The 16321-nt window shown below is 35.7% G+C and overlaps 1 protein-coding gene across 1 annotated transcript in view; it reads left to right on the forward strand.

Moving 5' to 3' along the window:
- Positions 1 to 16321, forward strand: part of malt3 (MALT paracaspase 3) — a 19206-nt gene continuing 2885 nt past the window's right edge. The window contains exons 1-13 of the mRNA XM_039684179.2: positions 1 to 154; positions 1165 to 1264; positions 1352 to 1476; positions 2150 to 2282; positions 2661 to 2836; positions 3015 to 3111; positions 3877 to 3912; positions 5033 to 5236; positions 7799 to 7976; positions 8144 to 8218; positions 8330 to 8457; positions 14358 to 14507; positions 16047 to 16204. Coding sequence (XP_039540113.2) covers positions 1255 to 1264; positions 1352 to 1476; positions 2150 to 2282; positions 2661 to 2836; positions 3015 to 3111; positions 3877 to 3912; positions 5033 to 5236; positions 7799 to 7976; positions 8144 to 8218; positions 8330 to 8457; positions 14358 to 14507; positions 16047 to 16204 — 1470 coding nt within the window. The 5' untranslated portion in view covers positions 1 to 154; positions 1165 to 1254. The remainder of the gene's footprint in view (positions 155 to 1164; positions 1265 to 1351; positions 1477 to 2149; positions 2283 to 2660; positions 2837 to 3014; positions 3112 to 3876; positions 3913 to 5032; positions 5237 to 7798; positions 7977 to 8143; positions 8219 to 8329; positions 8458 to 14357; positions 14508 to 16046; positions 16205 to 16321) is intronic.

The raw sequence follows: 16321 nt of genomic DNA on the forward strand, positions 1-16321 counted from the left end.
TCATTATTACGGGAAACCATTCATTTTTTCAGCCAAAATGTATTAGTATCATGTTGAATATCCACACGTCGATACAGCTGACGCCATGAGCTTGTTTGCATGAGGAGGTTTAGGAAGGAAGAGTGATCGCTGTCGGCTATGAGCACTAGGTCAGGTGAGTGTAATACCGAACGCTAGTTACCGATGCTGTTAGCCTTCGGGGTTGGTTGGTTGTCACTTTTAGGGAAGTTGTTACAAATGGTTATGCCTCAGGAACTTTTAAGGTTTTGAGTCAAACGTTCAAAGGTAAAAAAACTCTTAAATGAGTCGTTTTGTGAATTATTTCCGCTTAAAAACTATAATGTCAATTTAGCCTAGATATTATTTTTCTCCTGTAGCCACTGTAAACAAGTGAACCACACTGACATACATTCATTCAGACACGAGCCATCCATGCAATGAAGATGTATTTTAACTGAAAGGTTGAACGGTGCTTTCAGTACAGGAGTATTTTTCAAAAAATATATAATTTGGGGCAAGTTGTTTAAAGTTTATACAATTTATTCATTGAAATATATGGGTGGACATCAAAATGTCTATTATAAAACTGTGGGGGTTTTTTTGGAGCAAAAATGATTCAATATTTTGTTGTAGCTATGCTTCAAGTTATAGTATGGGACAACAGGATACAGAAATGTACTTTTAAAGGTAAATTTACTAGTAAAAGGGTGATAACTTGCCCCAGTCTCATGTCAGTATACATAAAAATCATAAGGTGATATAATTCCTAATGCATTAAAGAAGGTATTTTATAGTATTGAAGCAGTTTTTTCTTTTTGAAGAATGCAGTTTTCAGAATGACAACCTTCAAGACCTAACCTGAATTTCTGCATTCTAATCACTGACAAAACAGGTCATAAACCGAGTAATTTCAAAGTTGCTGACACACTCTCTCTTTATTAAGACTTTTGCGTGGATTGACTGTACAAACACTGTTGAAATCAAGATAGGTTTAGTTTTTTTTTAAACATTTAATCCTGTGTTAACTTCTAAACACTGGATTGCTTAACCTCATGTAGATGAATAGTCTCCATGAATAGTCTCCATGAGAATCATTGTTTGGATTTTGAATGCCACACTTGTTGTTATGGTCACTATTCTTACTTCTGTTTTCTTTTTACACAGGTGGTAATATTCTGAAATGACTGACTACCTTAAAAGAGCAGCACTATTGTGGTCTAGGCCCTTCCACACTAAAGAGTAGCGCAGACAGTCATGCTAACTGGTGTGTATATTAGTATTTTTAAGTGTAACTAACTATTGTATAATATTTGCCCCTTTATGCATTTCTACTGTCTTATATTTTGGGCAGAAATTGTTATTCTGCAGCAGCCAGTGTCTGTGTGTGTACCACCAAACCATGAGGTGACCTTAAGTGTTCGAGCAATAGGCACTGGTTCATTGAAGTATCAGTGGTTTGATAAACAACAGTCAGAGGTTTGTACACTTTATATCCAGTGTTGGGTTTAATGCATTACAAGTAATGTGAGCTATGTAATCAGATTACTTTTTGTGAAGTAATGCATTACTTTTAAATTTAGAGAAATAAGGAGTAAGTGCAGAAGTGTTGTGTGTGAACATGATGGTCATTGTAGGTCTAGACTAAATGTAAACATGTATTTATTCATCTCACTTGCGCAAAAAACAGATTCAGTATTCCTCAAAATGAATAGAAACAGTGACAACACAGAATATTACTCAAACCTGAATTATTAATTATGTTAAATAATACAAATATACTTTATGTTTTTAATCTCATTTTATTAACCTATGTCAGTGCTGCTGACATTTGATGATCCAATTTCAGCCATATTAATAAGCCAAAAATAGATAGACGGCACATTTGTGCTTAATTGTTTTGTTTTTGTTGCTGAAGTAAAAGTGTGTGACAGGGCCTTACATTAGCCGAATAGTAAAGCAAAAGTTACTTTTTTATGGAAAGTAACATAATAATTATTTACTTTTTTAGGGAGTAACGCAATATTGTAATGCATTACTTTAAAAAGTAACTTTCCCCAACACTTTTTTATTTATTTATGAATAGTTCTATCAGTATTGTTAAGAATATATACAAAAATGTATCAAATAACTTTATGCTTCATCTTTTCAGGTGGAAGGTGGGACAGAGCCTGAGCTCACCATCACTCTTCAGAGATCTGGAAAATATATTTGTAGAGTGAGCGACCTGTTCTTGAACTATCAGTTCACAGAATGGGTAAAAGTGCGAATCCTAGACGAACCAGGTACTTTCCATTATCTCGTCTACTCGTTAAGCTTTTTTAGTAGCATCTGGGGTGAGTTGTATAAACTCCTAAGTCTAGTCTTTCAAGTTAGTCATCCAATTTTTTTTCTTCGAGACTGTTCATAAGTTAGTTACATAAAAACGTACATGGGTATAATTTGATTACGAACAGTAAGACTGATTAACCCTAACTAACTGCTAGTTGTTTATACTAGCTCTTAAGTCACTGTCTTAACATAATGGCTATGTTTATTCAACCAGATATGCATTATATTGAGACTGACATTGACTTAACAGTGATTTATTTTGTACGATTTTGCTCAATGTGTCCGTTTAAAGCCTGTAGTATCTGTTGGATAACGTGATGTGTTGTGTTTAGGTGTTTCTCGCTCATGGAGAGGGGAACCCCATATAGTCATTCACCCAATAAGTCAAACAGTGAAACCAGCTGAGACTATCACCCTCAAATGCACAGCTTTTGGAAAGCCTGCGCCTGCCTACCAGTGGTACAGAAACGGTTGCATCCTCACTAAAAGGACTACAGAAACACTCACGGTGAGGCTACTGTAACTGTTTTTGAATCATATTGATTCATTTGTATGTGCAAGTTGGGTTCAGATTACACACAGGTCATTGCTTTTAAATTTAGGCAAGATTGACTCAGTGGCACATGTTGTGGAAGTTGTAAGCTGCCTAAAATAATCATGTTTTGCATTTGGTCTTCTTTGTTTAGATAGAAAATGCCAGCGCAGAAACTGCTGGTTCATACCTCTGCGCTGTGTCAAATATTTTGGAGGAGAGATGGTCTGAAGCAGCTGAGATTGAGATTGGTAAGAGCTGCCAATGGCTGTTTATGTCAAGCGTTTCAAGCCTATCATTGGCCTACAGTTCTTTGCAATCTGTCCAAGACTTTAACATGATTTTTGTATTTTGTCTGGAATTATTATTTTTTTGTTTATCTGCGTCGCTGCCACATTTGTAAAATGGCCATGTTTTTTTTTTTGCATATAGTTTTTTAATTTTACTTTACAAAATGTATTTATGGTTCACTGGACTTATTTTTTACATAATTAACTGCACTTTTAACAATTGACAATCCTAGAAAAAGGCAATTAACAACATTTGCATTTTTTCACTTTGTTTGCCATCATGATTCGATTTGACTTGTTCATTTTCACTGTCAGACCGAAAAGCAATTTAGAAAACCTAAATAAAGGAAACCATCCAGTCTTTATCTCTGAGCCATGAATTCTTTGTGCTCACTCTTCAACTATAGTTTAAAATTACTGGTACTTTCCACGATTGGTAGGGGTTCAAGACAATCAGGAACTGAACTGTATTTTGGGTCTAAATAGGTCCCTAGATATATGAGAGTCCAACTAAAGTTAGACTGAAACCAGCTTTAAAAGAGCTTCCCTTTTTCTCGTCACATTAAGGAACACAAATAATGTGAGTGTCCTGAGAGTTTTTTCCCCGTTGTGAAACTAGTGGAAAAGCACAACATATGGGCTTTATGATAAAATACAGTAGAATTGTAACATTTGTTATTTGCTTTCAACTTTCACCAAAACATTTTCCTCTGGTCTCCCCCACAGCGCCTCCAGATCTACTACCAACGGCCACTCTTATGGGTAGGTCACAGATGAAAGATTTTACTCCCACAATACTCCCACTTTTGATATTTCCCCCACAAATCAAACTCTGTCTTTCATGTAGGTTTCTCACAGTATATATATATATATATATATATATAATGCAGTAGTCAACATTTATATATATATATATGTTTGTGTGTGTGTGTGTGTGTGTTGATTACTGCATATTTATAATGCAGTAATCAACATTTGATCAAAACCTTTCATCAAAGTTATAAATTTTTCTTATACAGTTTCACAATTTTGAACAATACCCATTCTTGTCTAAGGACAACTGATGTATTTTTTTGAACTTCAAATGTTGACTATATATATATATATAAATACATTATATACATACTCTGTTTTTCATGTAGGATTCTCGCGATATATATATATATATATATATATATATATATATATATAAAATCAATTTTTTTTGTGTGTATATGTAGATTTATATATATATATACAGTATATGTATATACAGTGTATGCAAAATACATAATAAACACTATATATGTATACATTATATATATATATATATATATACACACATTATATACTGTACATACTCTGTTTTTCCAGCCCGTTCTCATCCTTTAATGTCATATAGAACGCTATATGTAAAAACGGCGCTATACTACGCACATGGCACCCTTTATCGTTAATATAACACGCGAACCCAAGACGTCATAAATCCTTTAGCGTGAATATGACATGCAGACCCTACCCCACACCTAAACTTAGCCCTCACAGCGCGTGTTATATTAACGATAACGGGTGCCATGTGTGTAGTATAGCGCCGTTTTTGCATATAGCGTTCTATATGACGTTAAAGGATGAGAATGCGTTGGTTTTTCATGTAGGATTCTCGCAATATATATATATATATATATATATATATATATATATATATATATATAAAATACATTTTTTTGTGTGTGTATATGTAGATTTATATATATATATATAAATTTATATATATATATGTATATATATATATATATATACACACATACATACATACATTAGTTTTATAATAAAATACACAAATTATTTAAAAATGTATTTATTTAAAATGTATATTTAATAAATGTAATATTCTTTCTCTAAGCAACTGACAAAGTGGCATTACTGATTGGGAACCTGAATTACAACCACCATCCTGGTCTGATGGCCCCTACCATGGATGTCCATGAGCTGGCCAATCTTCTGCAACAGCTTGGCTTTAGAGTGGTCTCTCTGCTTGATCTCACCCTTCAGGAAATGCAGGCTGCCATTGACAAGTTCTTGCAGCTTTTGGACCCCGGAGTGTATGGTGAGTCACATGCTGTTGGTTTGCTCGAGGAGCCTCTAGGAAATGTCTGGTGTGTTTCATGACTGCTTTAACTGTAAAATAATTTTTCTCACAGGATGTAGGTTTTATATACGCAGGGCAATTTCTTGATTTGTGGTGAAAGTTTCAGGTTCCTGGATGCAAAAATTGTTGCAGTGTGTAATACCACGCTTATTTTAATCTTCTGCGTTTCTCACTTTGAACCTGCGGTTAGCAGTGCAACTCAGTACCTTGACCTGTTTTCTGCTGGAAATTGTTGAGATGGTTGTGGACAATACACAAGATTTTTTTTTTTTTAAGTGTTGCTCAACAAACATCTCAGTGATGAGTTAGAGGAAGTTCCATCTGAGTGGAAAAAAAGGCTTTCTTTTCCGGTGATACAGTATCAGTGAATGTCATGGGTAAAAAAAAAAAACCCACAGCACTTTCAGCCAAAGGACTTTTTTTCAGAATAACATCAGTATGTCGAAGGCTGTGTGTGGGCCTTGCTGCTTTTGTCTGCAGAAACTTAGAGATGTGGTGTAATGTTTCTAGCCAACAGATTTATTCAGGTTATTCACCTAACTCGCATTGGAATTTTATTTTTAGACTCGTATTGTAACCGGCCTCATAATGAAAATAGTACAATGGAAAGTGTTTAGTTGCTATTAGTCAACTCTGTAGTCATGCCTCTGTATTGCTGTATACAGAATGTGGGTTAGATTTCACTGCTGTCATCTTTACCCCCCTGAATTTTCTTTCTCTGATTATAGCAATATTTAATTATGAAATGCTGATAACTGCTTTAATAGCAATGGTTTGTCACTCACAGCGTCATCAAAATATGAAATAGTGCAAGTAAAAGAGTGTAGTTGTCATGTAGTCAAGTTTTCATCAAGATTCTGTCATCATTTGCTCACTCTCATGTCTTGGCGGCAAACCTGAATGACTTTTTTTATTTCTTCTGTAAAGCATTTCTTTCTTATGTACATTTTTAAAACGCCTTGTAATAGGATCTTAATAAGGCTCATGTAATATAGGCCTGTTCCAAATCTACCAAAGTATGTTGTCATGAGCAAGCTGATGGTTGTTAGTCACATATAATCTTTGACTCCAGTGTGACTGGATCAGTGAGTAATTGGTTTTATGAACTGGAACAATCTTTTTATTGAAAAGATACTTTACTTAAAAAGTTAATGAAAAGAGTTAATGAAAAACGCTGAGATAAACAACTATGAAAGTCATGTTCGTTAAAGTATCTTTTCAATAAAATGTTGTATGAATGCATCAAGAGTTCAGTAAACATTGGCTTATTTTTTGTATTCGCATAAAGCAGTCATGGCTTAACCCTTTAATGCACAACATGGGTCTAAATAGACCCGACTGAGTTTTCATTTTCTATATCTTTGCAAGAAATTAATTTCATCATCCAGTATTCCAGGTATTCCCCAATTAACTTGTTTTAGATCACTAAAAATCCTTATTTAAATTTGTCCTTTCTTACTTTTCGAATTAAAATCGTTTTTGTGTCGCTACCCTTCTAATGCGCAACATGGGTCTAAAAAGACCCGTATTCATGTTTCTCTGCTGAATATTTGAAAGAAATGATTTTTTATCAATTATTAATCTGAGTAATCATTAAATACCTTGTTTCTGATTTCCACAAATCATTATATTTATTTTTCCTTTCTTATTTTATAAACAAACAAACACGGTTTTTGTATTTCTACATCAATTTTACACACATGGGTCAAAATGACCCACATAGGACCCTTTGATATTTATAAACAGTATAAATATATTTACTGCAGAAAACTATTCACCTGCCACACATTTCAAAATTCAAGTGTGCTGGTTTTGTATAATTTCATGCTTGTACGTTTTGTTTAATACATTTTTTGTCACAGAAAATATTTATGTAAATATATAGCCTAATATTTGAATGTTTATGCTAAGGTTACCTTGACCTTGAAATCCATTGCTAGTGCAAAAGAGAAACATGTCTAATACTATTAGCTGGCTTGCGGTCGACTTATGACTGGTTTTATACATATTACAATTTACTGGTATTTGCACCATTGTTACTTTCATGCCCAAAACTCTATTTTGTGTTGCTTTTGGTAGATTTGATATACATGTCAACATTTGAAGTGGATTAAAAAAGTCGGTCATTAGGGAAATTATCCGTCTGTGTTATTTAATTCTTTAATTTGGTATTCATCAAAAGATCACGGCCAGAACTTTCCACTTCAATAGCGCTTTGCGCTCTCATGTACTTTGCATACTTTGCATACTTCCATATTTACTTTTAATATATTGAAAAGAATGACTTTGATATTCTACAAAAATTCATATTTTGTGTTCGTTTGGAACAGAGAAAGTCATACAGTTTGGGAATGCCATGAGAGTGTGTAGACTGTAGATGATGACAGAATTTCCAATTTTAAGTAATATTTCAAATAAAAGGTTATGTTGTACATAAGACTAAGGAACTCAATCAGAGAAGGAAAGAAACATATTGCACAATATTGTAGGCCATTAAAACTCCACTTTCCCCTTCCCCAGCTGTTTTTTACTATGCTGGCCATGGCTACGAGCACTCCGGCAGAAATTACCTGGTGGCCATTGACGCTCCGCGACCCTACCGCACTGAAAACTGTGTGTGCGTACAGAGAGTGATGCACAGTATGCAGGAGAGAAAAGCCAAGCTCAACGTCATTCTCCTGGACACCTGCAGGAAATGGTAGGCCTGTAGAAACAAAATGAGCTTGTGCAGCTTATTGTTTGCCAGAAAGCAAATAAAAGTATCTTGAATTCCAGATTCTTGGAATAATTTGGGAAATGTTAAAAGATAAGAATTTGGCACATTGCTACACTGTTCAACGTTTTTTGCTATTTTATATCCTCTAGGTACAAACAAAAAGGTCCTCCCTCTGAAATTAAGCCTTTGGCTCCTCTGGGAAACACTGTGTATGGGTACGCCACGTAAGTACTGTCATAACTAGATGACAATTCTTCTAAGCCTTAATCAGAACATTGAAAAAAAAAAACATTGATTGTGTTCTTCTTGTGTACTCATGCTGTTTGCTCCTACAGGAGTGAAGATGCTGAGGCTTTCGAGGTCCAGGATGGTGGCAAAAGCACAGGGATCTTCACCAAGTACCTGAACAAACATGTCTTACAGCCAGAGAGGGTGACCCGTGTCTTGGAGCAGGTCTCTGAGGGTGAGTGCTCCTACTGGCACTCTAATGTTACAAAGCTTAAAGGTGCATTGCGCAATTTCTGAGAACCAAACACGGCCCTCCTTTCATTGCTCCCAAAATGCACTACCATGCAAGATTCCTCAAAGAAAAATAATTCTTTGTGACAATAAAGCAAAGACAAGCTTCTCTAATATTATTGTGGATCCTAATGCTCTTGCCTGATCACAACCCTTTTTCCAGAGATATTCCTCTCTTTTTTTTCAGTCTTTTTTTCAAATCTCCAACTTACTCGCTTTCTCCTCCCACATCATGAGTGGACACGCCCCCTACTGCTGATTGGCTACAAGTGTGTTCTCAAGTTCTCAGAAATCACTTACTGCACCTTTAAGCAAGGCTACGGGCGTTTTAGGATGATTAATCCTTAATTTACTCTTTTCCAGGACCTTGGTTGGCTCCAAATGATCTTGTAATGTGATGTGTTTACTAATCAAATGTTATGTCCTGATATGCCTGGAGACACATCTGGACTGCCCTGATAATATCAAACATGTTTGGGTTACACTTTATTTTAAGGTGTCATTGTTACAGTGTAATAATTATACATTTAAGTACTGAGTAATATTAATTAACAACATGTACTTACTTACTATAGGGTTAGGGTTGGATTAGGAATTGGTTGAGGGTTAGTTGCATGTAATTATGCATTATTTAATGTTATTATTGTGGTAAGTACATGTAACGTGTAACAAGGACACTGAAAAATAAAGTGTTAGCCATGTTTGATATTGTAGTATTTTAAATTGGGTTGATTATGACTACGACAATTTCAAGTCTTGCACTTTGTGCTTTGAGAGTTGAGAAAAGAAAATCTGTGGAGATTTTCCATATGTGCGAGATGCAACCAGATTTCATACTGTAGTTGTTTAGGATTAAATATACTCTCGTAGTCTGAGCCTATCTTTAGTGAGTTGCCTTATTACCTACTGCCTACATAGTCAGACTCAGCACCCTTCTAAGGTGCCTTAGCACCTAATGTCATTTCAATAGAAATCCACTCGATCACAGATAAAATTAAACCGAATTTGTGGAGAAATAAAATGGATTTCATAGGACATCATGGGGGAATCTTGATACGATTATGTAATTATTAAACTTCAAAAGGTGATGATTTCGCTAAATGAGTCATGGGGTTAGAAGTTCAGATCAAACACTAACCAGAACGTTTAATCAATCGCAAAACAGCGCTTCCTTGCAAGCACTATAATAACAAGATATTGTCATTACTTCCCCCATGTTGTGAGATGTAGTGAACAAGCTCACAGTGTCTTTCAGTATTTTTGATCATCAGCGGATTTATACTTGGAGCACTTATGAGAGCAACAACTGGTTGACATCTACTGTACTGTATGCCAGACATTGGTTTCCTTCCTTGATCCGTACAATCCACGGCATGATGTGAACGTGGATTTAGGTTTTAAGGGTTTGGATAATCCCCTCTCTCCCTGCAGAGGGCTTATTTGGTTGTTTGATTGGTCCCTTTGGTAACAGCTCTTGGCTTTTTATATTGTAGCTGCCTAGGCATGTGACCTCATTCTCTGGCTGCTGTGCTCAGGTGGGGGAAATTTGAGAGCGCTTAACCCAGGGACGGCTTCTGGTTTGCCCCACTTACTCCCCTGTTCCTGTCTCGTATGCTTGTTGCTCTGTCTGCACCCTGTCCCACGGCCATTATCACTGTGTTTGTCATGCCCACAAGTACGAGATCACTTCCTTCCTCAATAACGAACATAAATCAATGCTTCGGCACAAGTTCTTACGTCATTACGCTGTAAAGCATTTTAATTTGTATTTACAGTATATTCCTGGCTACTGGTTTCTGTACTGATATTGATGTTTTTTTTCTTCAGTGAAAGTAGTACAATTTATGGTAATAAAGTTATAATAGATTCTGTTGATCAGTGCCGGTCCTCCCTATACGCACAGTACGCAAGTTGCGTTGGTCCCCCGAACCACCAGGGGTCACTCTTGCTCTCAAAATGATTTAATGACTAGGGCTTTGTTTTAGTTATAGTTTCACTTTTTAATTTTGACTTCCAGCGATTATGAAAACACAATGCTGCATTCCATTCCATTCCGTTCCTTTAAAGCGGTGAGCTGTCACCCTTCCTACGTAACATACAAATCGGTCAAATCGTGTAACTTGACTGTCGTAATATTTAATCTCCTGTTGGACGTGCTTGATGCTAAAAAAAAAAGAGTTAAAAGCGTATTGAGATGCGAAAGAGACTCTGTTCCCCTGGTGTCTTTCTGTGCGCGCGCTCCAGGACGAAGCAAGATGCGGACAAGCATAGGTTACTTTGGGATTCGGGATGCGTTTAAACTGACAAATACTCACAAAAATATGTCAAAATGGCCGTCTTGGTGAGTTGTCACTTAAACACAGTCAGTTATGTCTTAATGTAAGTGAACATAGGTCTAAAAAGTCGGGAAGTAATCGAATGCGTGTCTATTGGATCTGTGCATTTAGTCTTAAAGTGACAGCAGACCAATAAACCGACTTCAAGCGTTACCTTCACTACTAACTGCTCTTCACTAATTTACTTTAGTAACTTTAAAGGTGCATTGCGCAACTTTTCATGTTAAAAATAGCCGTTTTCTAACCCATACATGCTTAAACAATCGCCTGATGGGCTGAATGAGCCCTTCTTTGATCACTGCGATCGCCTCTATAACCCTGTACAGTGAAATATATAAGAGGGATTCGGGCTCGAATCTGAGACTGGGCGTGACGTCATGCGCGTTCACGCTCGCCTGGCTATGTCTGGCAGGTTCGTGTAGCTATTCGCCGCCGTTCTCCGTATCAGAGAAGACAACTCGAGCGACACAACTCTAGTCAGCTTTCCACAAAAGTAGACGATGGATTCAAAGGGGCTGTTTACACCTGGTCACTTCATGTGTCTTCTGTGATCGGATAGCTATTCGATCGTGAAAAGACCAGGGTGTAAATGCCCTCCGAAACGCATTCGAGACGGATTTGAATTCGATCGCTCAAACCACTTGAGGACGTGGTCTGTGCCGTATTCCAGACGAAACTGGACAAGTGTAAATGCATCTGGTTGTTGAAACCAAGCTATATGTCATGATATTTTAGTCATATATGACGACGCGCATCACCTGAGCAGCTGAGCTGAGCCCCTTCATCAAGCGAAGCGCCGCAATCTATCGCAAATCAAAGTGAAAGTAAGTCGCAGACGCTTAACACTACCATCTTCATTAAAAGTAAAGAAATGAAATGATCTTACCAGTTCTGTTGCCGATCTCTCTTATTGCTGTCTTTGCTGATTTTGAAATTAGCCGATGATTAATAAAATCCAGCTCATATCTGTTGCTTTCGGTGACGTGCACTTCATTAAATCTGTATATGGCGCGGAAAGAGACCGGCTTGAAGCTCATTACAAACCCCAACGCAAACTCCACGTGAGACAGAAAATAAAACTTCTGTCGGTCCAGTGCCAGGCGTCGGAATAAGACGAGAGTCAACATCGGGAAGCTTTCAACAAACGGAGAGATCTCCGGTCGTCTCTAGGGCTCAAACGGGGTCATAGCCTATACAAAGTGATAACTGAACGTGTTTCCATAATAATTCAATCATAAGTGGATACAGTAAGCACAGGGAGATAGATGGAAACAAAAACCGAAGTTTTCTACTACCCCCGTTTCCCCCTCTTACACAAGTGTGTAATTTACTCGAATGCCTTTCCTTTCATATATTTTAAATGACTTGCAGATTTATTACTGTATTACCTCATTATGACTGTAACAAAAGATGTGTGCCGCACAGTGTGCGGCTGATGCTCCTTAGTTATGAACAGCTCGTGCAAACGTGCGTATGTGTGTGTGTGTTCCTCCATGAACGCGCACAGCTCTGGTTGCAGTTTCGCTTGTCGCCAGAGGGGGCGTAGTTCTGCAAAAACTCAGAGACTTGCGTTTAGCTCCTTTAATAAAAATCAATACATTTTATTTTGATTAATCAATTTATGTTGGCTACATTTTTTAGTACTTTAAACTGTTTGTAATTTTCTTCATTTTTTTATTTTATTACTGAGTGCTTCAACTCAGTTGTTTGTTGACCGTGAAACTTCTCTGAAAGAACGGATTAAGGGTTTGGGGGTCGTTTGGGGTTTATTATGAACGCGCTGACAGGGGCCCCATCACAAAGTTTTGCTAAGGGCCCCTAAAAGTTTAGAAACGGCACTGCTGTTGAAATGATAATGATATACAAGTAACGTTGCAACTACATGTCAACTAATTCTCATTTTTGAGTATTAGTTGACTGTCTACTCTGCTTAATATCTGCTAATACTTTAATTTGATGCTCCTTTAATAGACATTTACTGACTATAAGTAACTTTACAAATACATGTCAACTTATTCTACTCGCCCTAACCCTTTATTCTACCAACCCTGTTACCCAGAACAGTATACTAATACTCTAATGTAGGTAAAACATTACTTATAGTTGACAGAATATCTAAGGAAACCATCGAAATAGTGCAACCCAACTGGTTAATAAATTAATGTATTTCGGTAAGATCTTTTTATTGTTTTTGAAAGATGCCTCTAATGATCACAAAGGCTGAATTTATTTGATTAGAAATACAGCAAAACAGTAACATTATTATTATTATTATTATTGTTGAAAACAGTTGCTTGTATTTTTGTGGAACCTGTTACAGGAATTTTTGATGAATAGAAACCTGAAAGAACAGCATTTATATGAAAACACAATGATTTGTAACATTATAAATGCTGTGAATGATCAGTGTAATGCATCCTTGCTGGAAAAAAAAAAAAAACTCTTACTGACCCCAAACTTTTGAACTGTTGTATAAATGTTAAATAAATCAAAATAAAATATAAAAAAATGTAAGCAATATAAATAAAATTAAATATGATGTAATATTATAGCTTTTGTTTTCTTTTGTGTTCTGTTGTGGTACTATAGAAAATGAACAAGCTTTTACAGTAAAATGATGCAGAATTTTGTGACATTACATTACTGTAAAATCCTGTCAATTTTTTTAACAGTGCTTCTGCACTCAAAAACATCATCTAGTCCATTCTTCTTATTTGAGAGCCGGACATGCTGATAATTTAATAGGCGTGAATTGCTATACTACTTTTTGCAAGTTCCTCTATTTTTTTTACTTCCCATTTGACTGAACAATTTGCCGAGTCATGATTGCATCATGTTTCCATGTCTGATGGCCACTGATCACATGCCACAAGGGACAGATATGTAGCAAGTGCAGAACATGGAAACTGGCAAAAGATTAATCACAATTAATTGCATCCAAATTAAAAGTTTGTGTTTACATAATATATGTGGGTGCACTGTGTAATTATTTATATACACACACATGCTTGTATTTATTTAAGAAATATTTTCATGTATACACTGTATATAATTTATATTATATATAAATATTTTATATAAAAATGATATTTTTCTTAAATATACACAAGCATGTTTGTGTATAAAATAATTATACACAGTGTACCCACATATATTATGTAAACACAAAATTTATTTTAGACTTTTACTTTTATAAATCGTTTGACAGCCCTATGCAAAATCTTTTTTAATGTGTTTAAAGTTTTTTATTCATGCTTGTTATTTTTTTTATTCACTCTTATTATATTTTGACCATGTTGTTTGCTTTTCTGATAATTGTGCATTATTTTTTTCAGTTTGTGCAATATATTTTTACATTAATACATGATGAGGCATTAATACATTATTAACCCGCAATACATTTGGCGGGATTTTGATCCCATAGACAGAAACTGTGTAGATCATATATTTATTACTTCTAGGAAAACGTATCCTGTGGTTTATAATGAAAGCTTTTGTTCTCTTCCAGATCTGGGAAGGGATCCACTGGTACGTGGAAGGCAGGTAGTAGAGATCAGGCACACTCTGACAGAGCCACGGGCCTTGACCGATCCTGTGCAAGCGTCCGGACACACCATGGAGCTCCGGCGACGGGATGCTTGTTGGAAACAGGCTAATGGTATTTCAATTTTAAAAAAAATCTCACCGAAAACTTTTGAGTGGTAATGTATCATGATTTCCACAAAAATATTAAGCAGCGCAATCTGTTTTATACAGAAATGATAATGATTTTCTGCTGGATCATGTGACACTGAAGCCTGGATTCTGCTTTACCATCACAGGAATAAATGATATTTAAATAGGAAACAGATATTTTAAAATGTAATAATATTTCACCATTTTACCAGTTTTAATGTATTTTGATCAAATAAATGTAGCCTTGGTGAACAAAAGAGACTTCTTTCAAAAATGTATATAAAAAGCATAATTATTCCAAACTTTTCTTTTGTATAATGTAAGTAAAGATATACCAAAAATTATATTTTTGATTTATAGTGCATAACTATTTTCCATTCTCTTTGACTAAATTCAATGGGCTGGTTTGTACCTTTAAGATCTTCATGTAAAAGAATGTCCTTAACATGTGAAATAAATCAGTTTTGATTATTTGAAAGCTATTTTTATTTAAAAAGATCAAGGACATTTCTATTTTTGATTCCTAATGTGAACCCTTTCAATGCTATATTCAACATGAGTGATGATGAAGCAGATTTTGAATGCAATGGAAAAGAAGTGGTTGTCTGTGTCAGTGCCTACACTCAAAAGTGCTCCATCACCCGTAACATCACAGTTTGTGACTTCCTCTTCTGTAGCTTTTGTGGGTTAGATCGTGATGTATGACTCATGATTACAGCACCGCTGAGGGATCATTCATAACCATGTGTCTGTATTAAAAGGAAATGGATGTCCTCCCAAAAAGTGTCAAATTGCCACGAGTGAGCTGACTTAAAATGATTCCATTTGTCAAGTTAAAAACTTAAACAGCTTAAAAATGAAACATGCATCCTGACACTTTCACACATGATTGCATGTACCAGCAGTATTATAGTATATTGACTACAGTAGAGTATTTGTATTTCTTTTTATGTACACTGTTTGAAAGTCTCCTATGCTCACCAAATGTGCATGTATTTTATCAAAAATACAGTAAGATTTTGTGAAATATTGTTGAATTAATTATTGAAACTGTTTTTTAGATATATTCCAGTGATGGTCTTCAGTGTCACATGATCCTTCAGAAATCATTTTAATAAGATGATTTGCTGCTCAAAAAACACTTATTATTATTAATGTAGAATATTTTTTGTGGAAACTGTGATACATTTTTTTTTCCAAGTTTCTTTGATGAATAGAATGTTTCAAAAAAACCACATTTATTTGAAATTTGATAACATAAATACTGTCACATTGATCCATTTAATGCATCGTTTGCTGAATAAAACTATTAATTTTTGAATAAAAGAGAATACTTTTGAATAGCTGTGTACAAGGAATTATAAATAGTCACAATATAGCAGCACTACATCTTACTTTTGTAGTGGCACATATAATAGTTATACTGTTTTTAATAATATACTGATCTACTTTATGGTCTTTGTCATAAATGAATCTAGTTTACAGTGCTGTGTATTTATGTGTATGGTGATGTTTCCCGCAGTTCTTCCTGGCCGAAGATCTCTGGACTTTAAGCACTGTGGTGTTCAGGTGGAGCTCAGTTTCTCTGCCCTTTTTTCCAACGTCCTGGTCGTGTTCGGCATGGTGAGGAACACAAAAGCCGTGGCCCAGGACTGCACTCTGATTCTTGAGAGTCGACCAGTAAGTCGCAGCTTTTCATGTCCTCTTTTGCTGACACAAACACATACACATGCATAGAGAAGGAGGATATGAGAGTCGGAATGGGAGAGACCAGAAGAGGAAAGAGAGCTGATTTCA

This window comes from Pimephales promelas, chromosome 10 (assembly GCF_988280905.1).
Source record: "Pimephales promelas chromosome 10, fPimPro1.hap1.1, whole genome shotgun sequence".
In the NCBI taxonomy this organism is placed as follows: domain Eukaryota; kingdom Metazoa; phylum Chordata; class Actinopteri; order Cypriniformes; family Leuciscidae; genus Pimephales; species Pimephales promelas.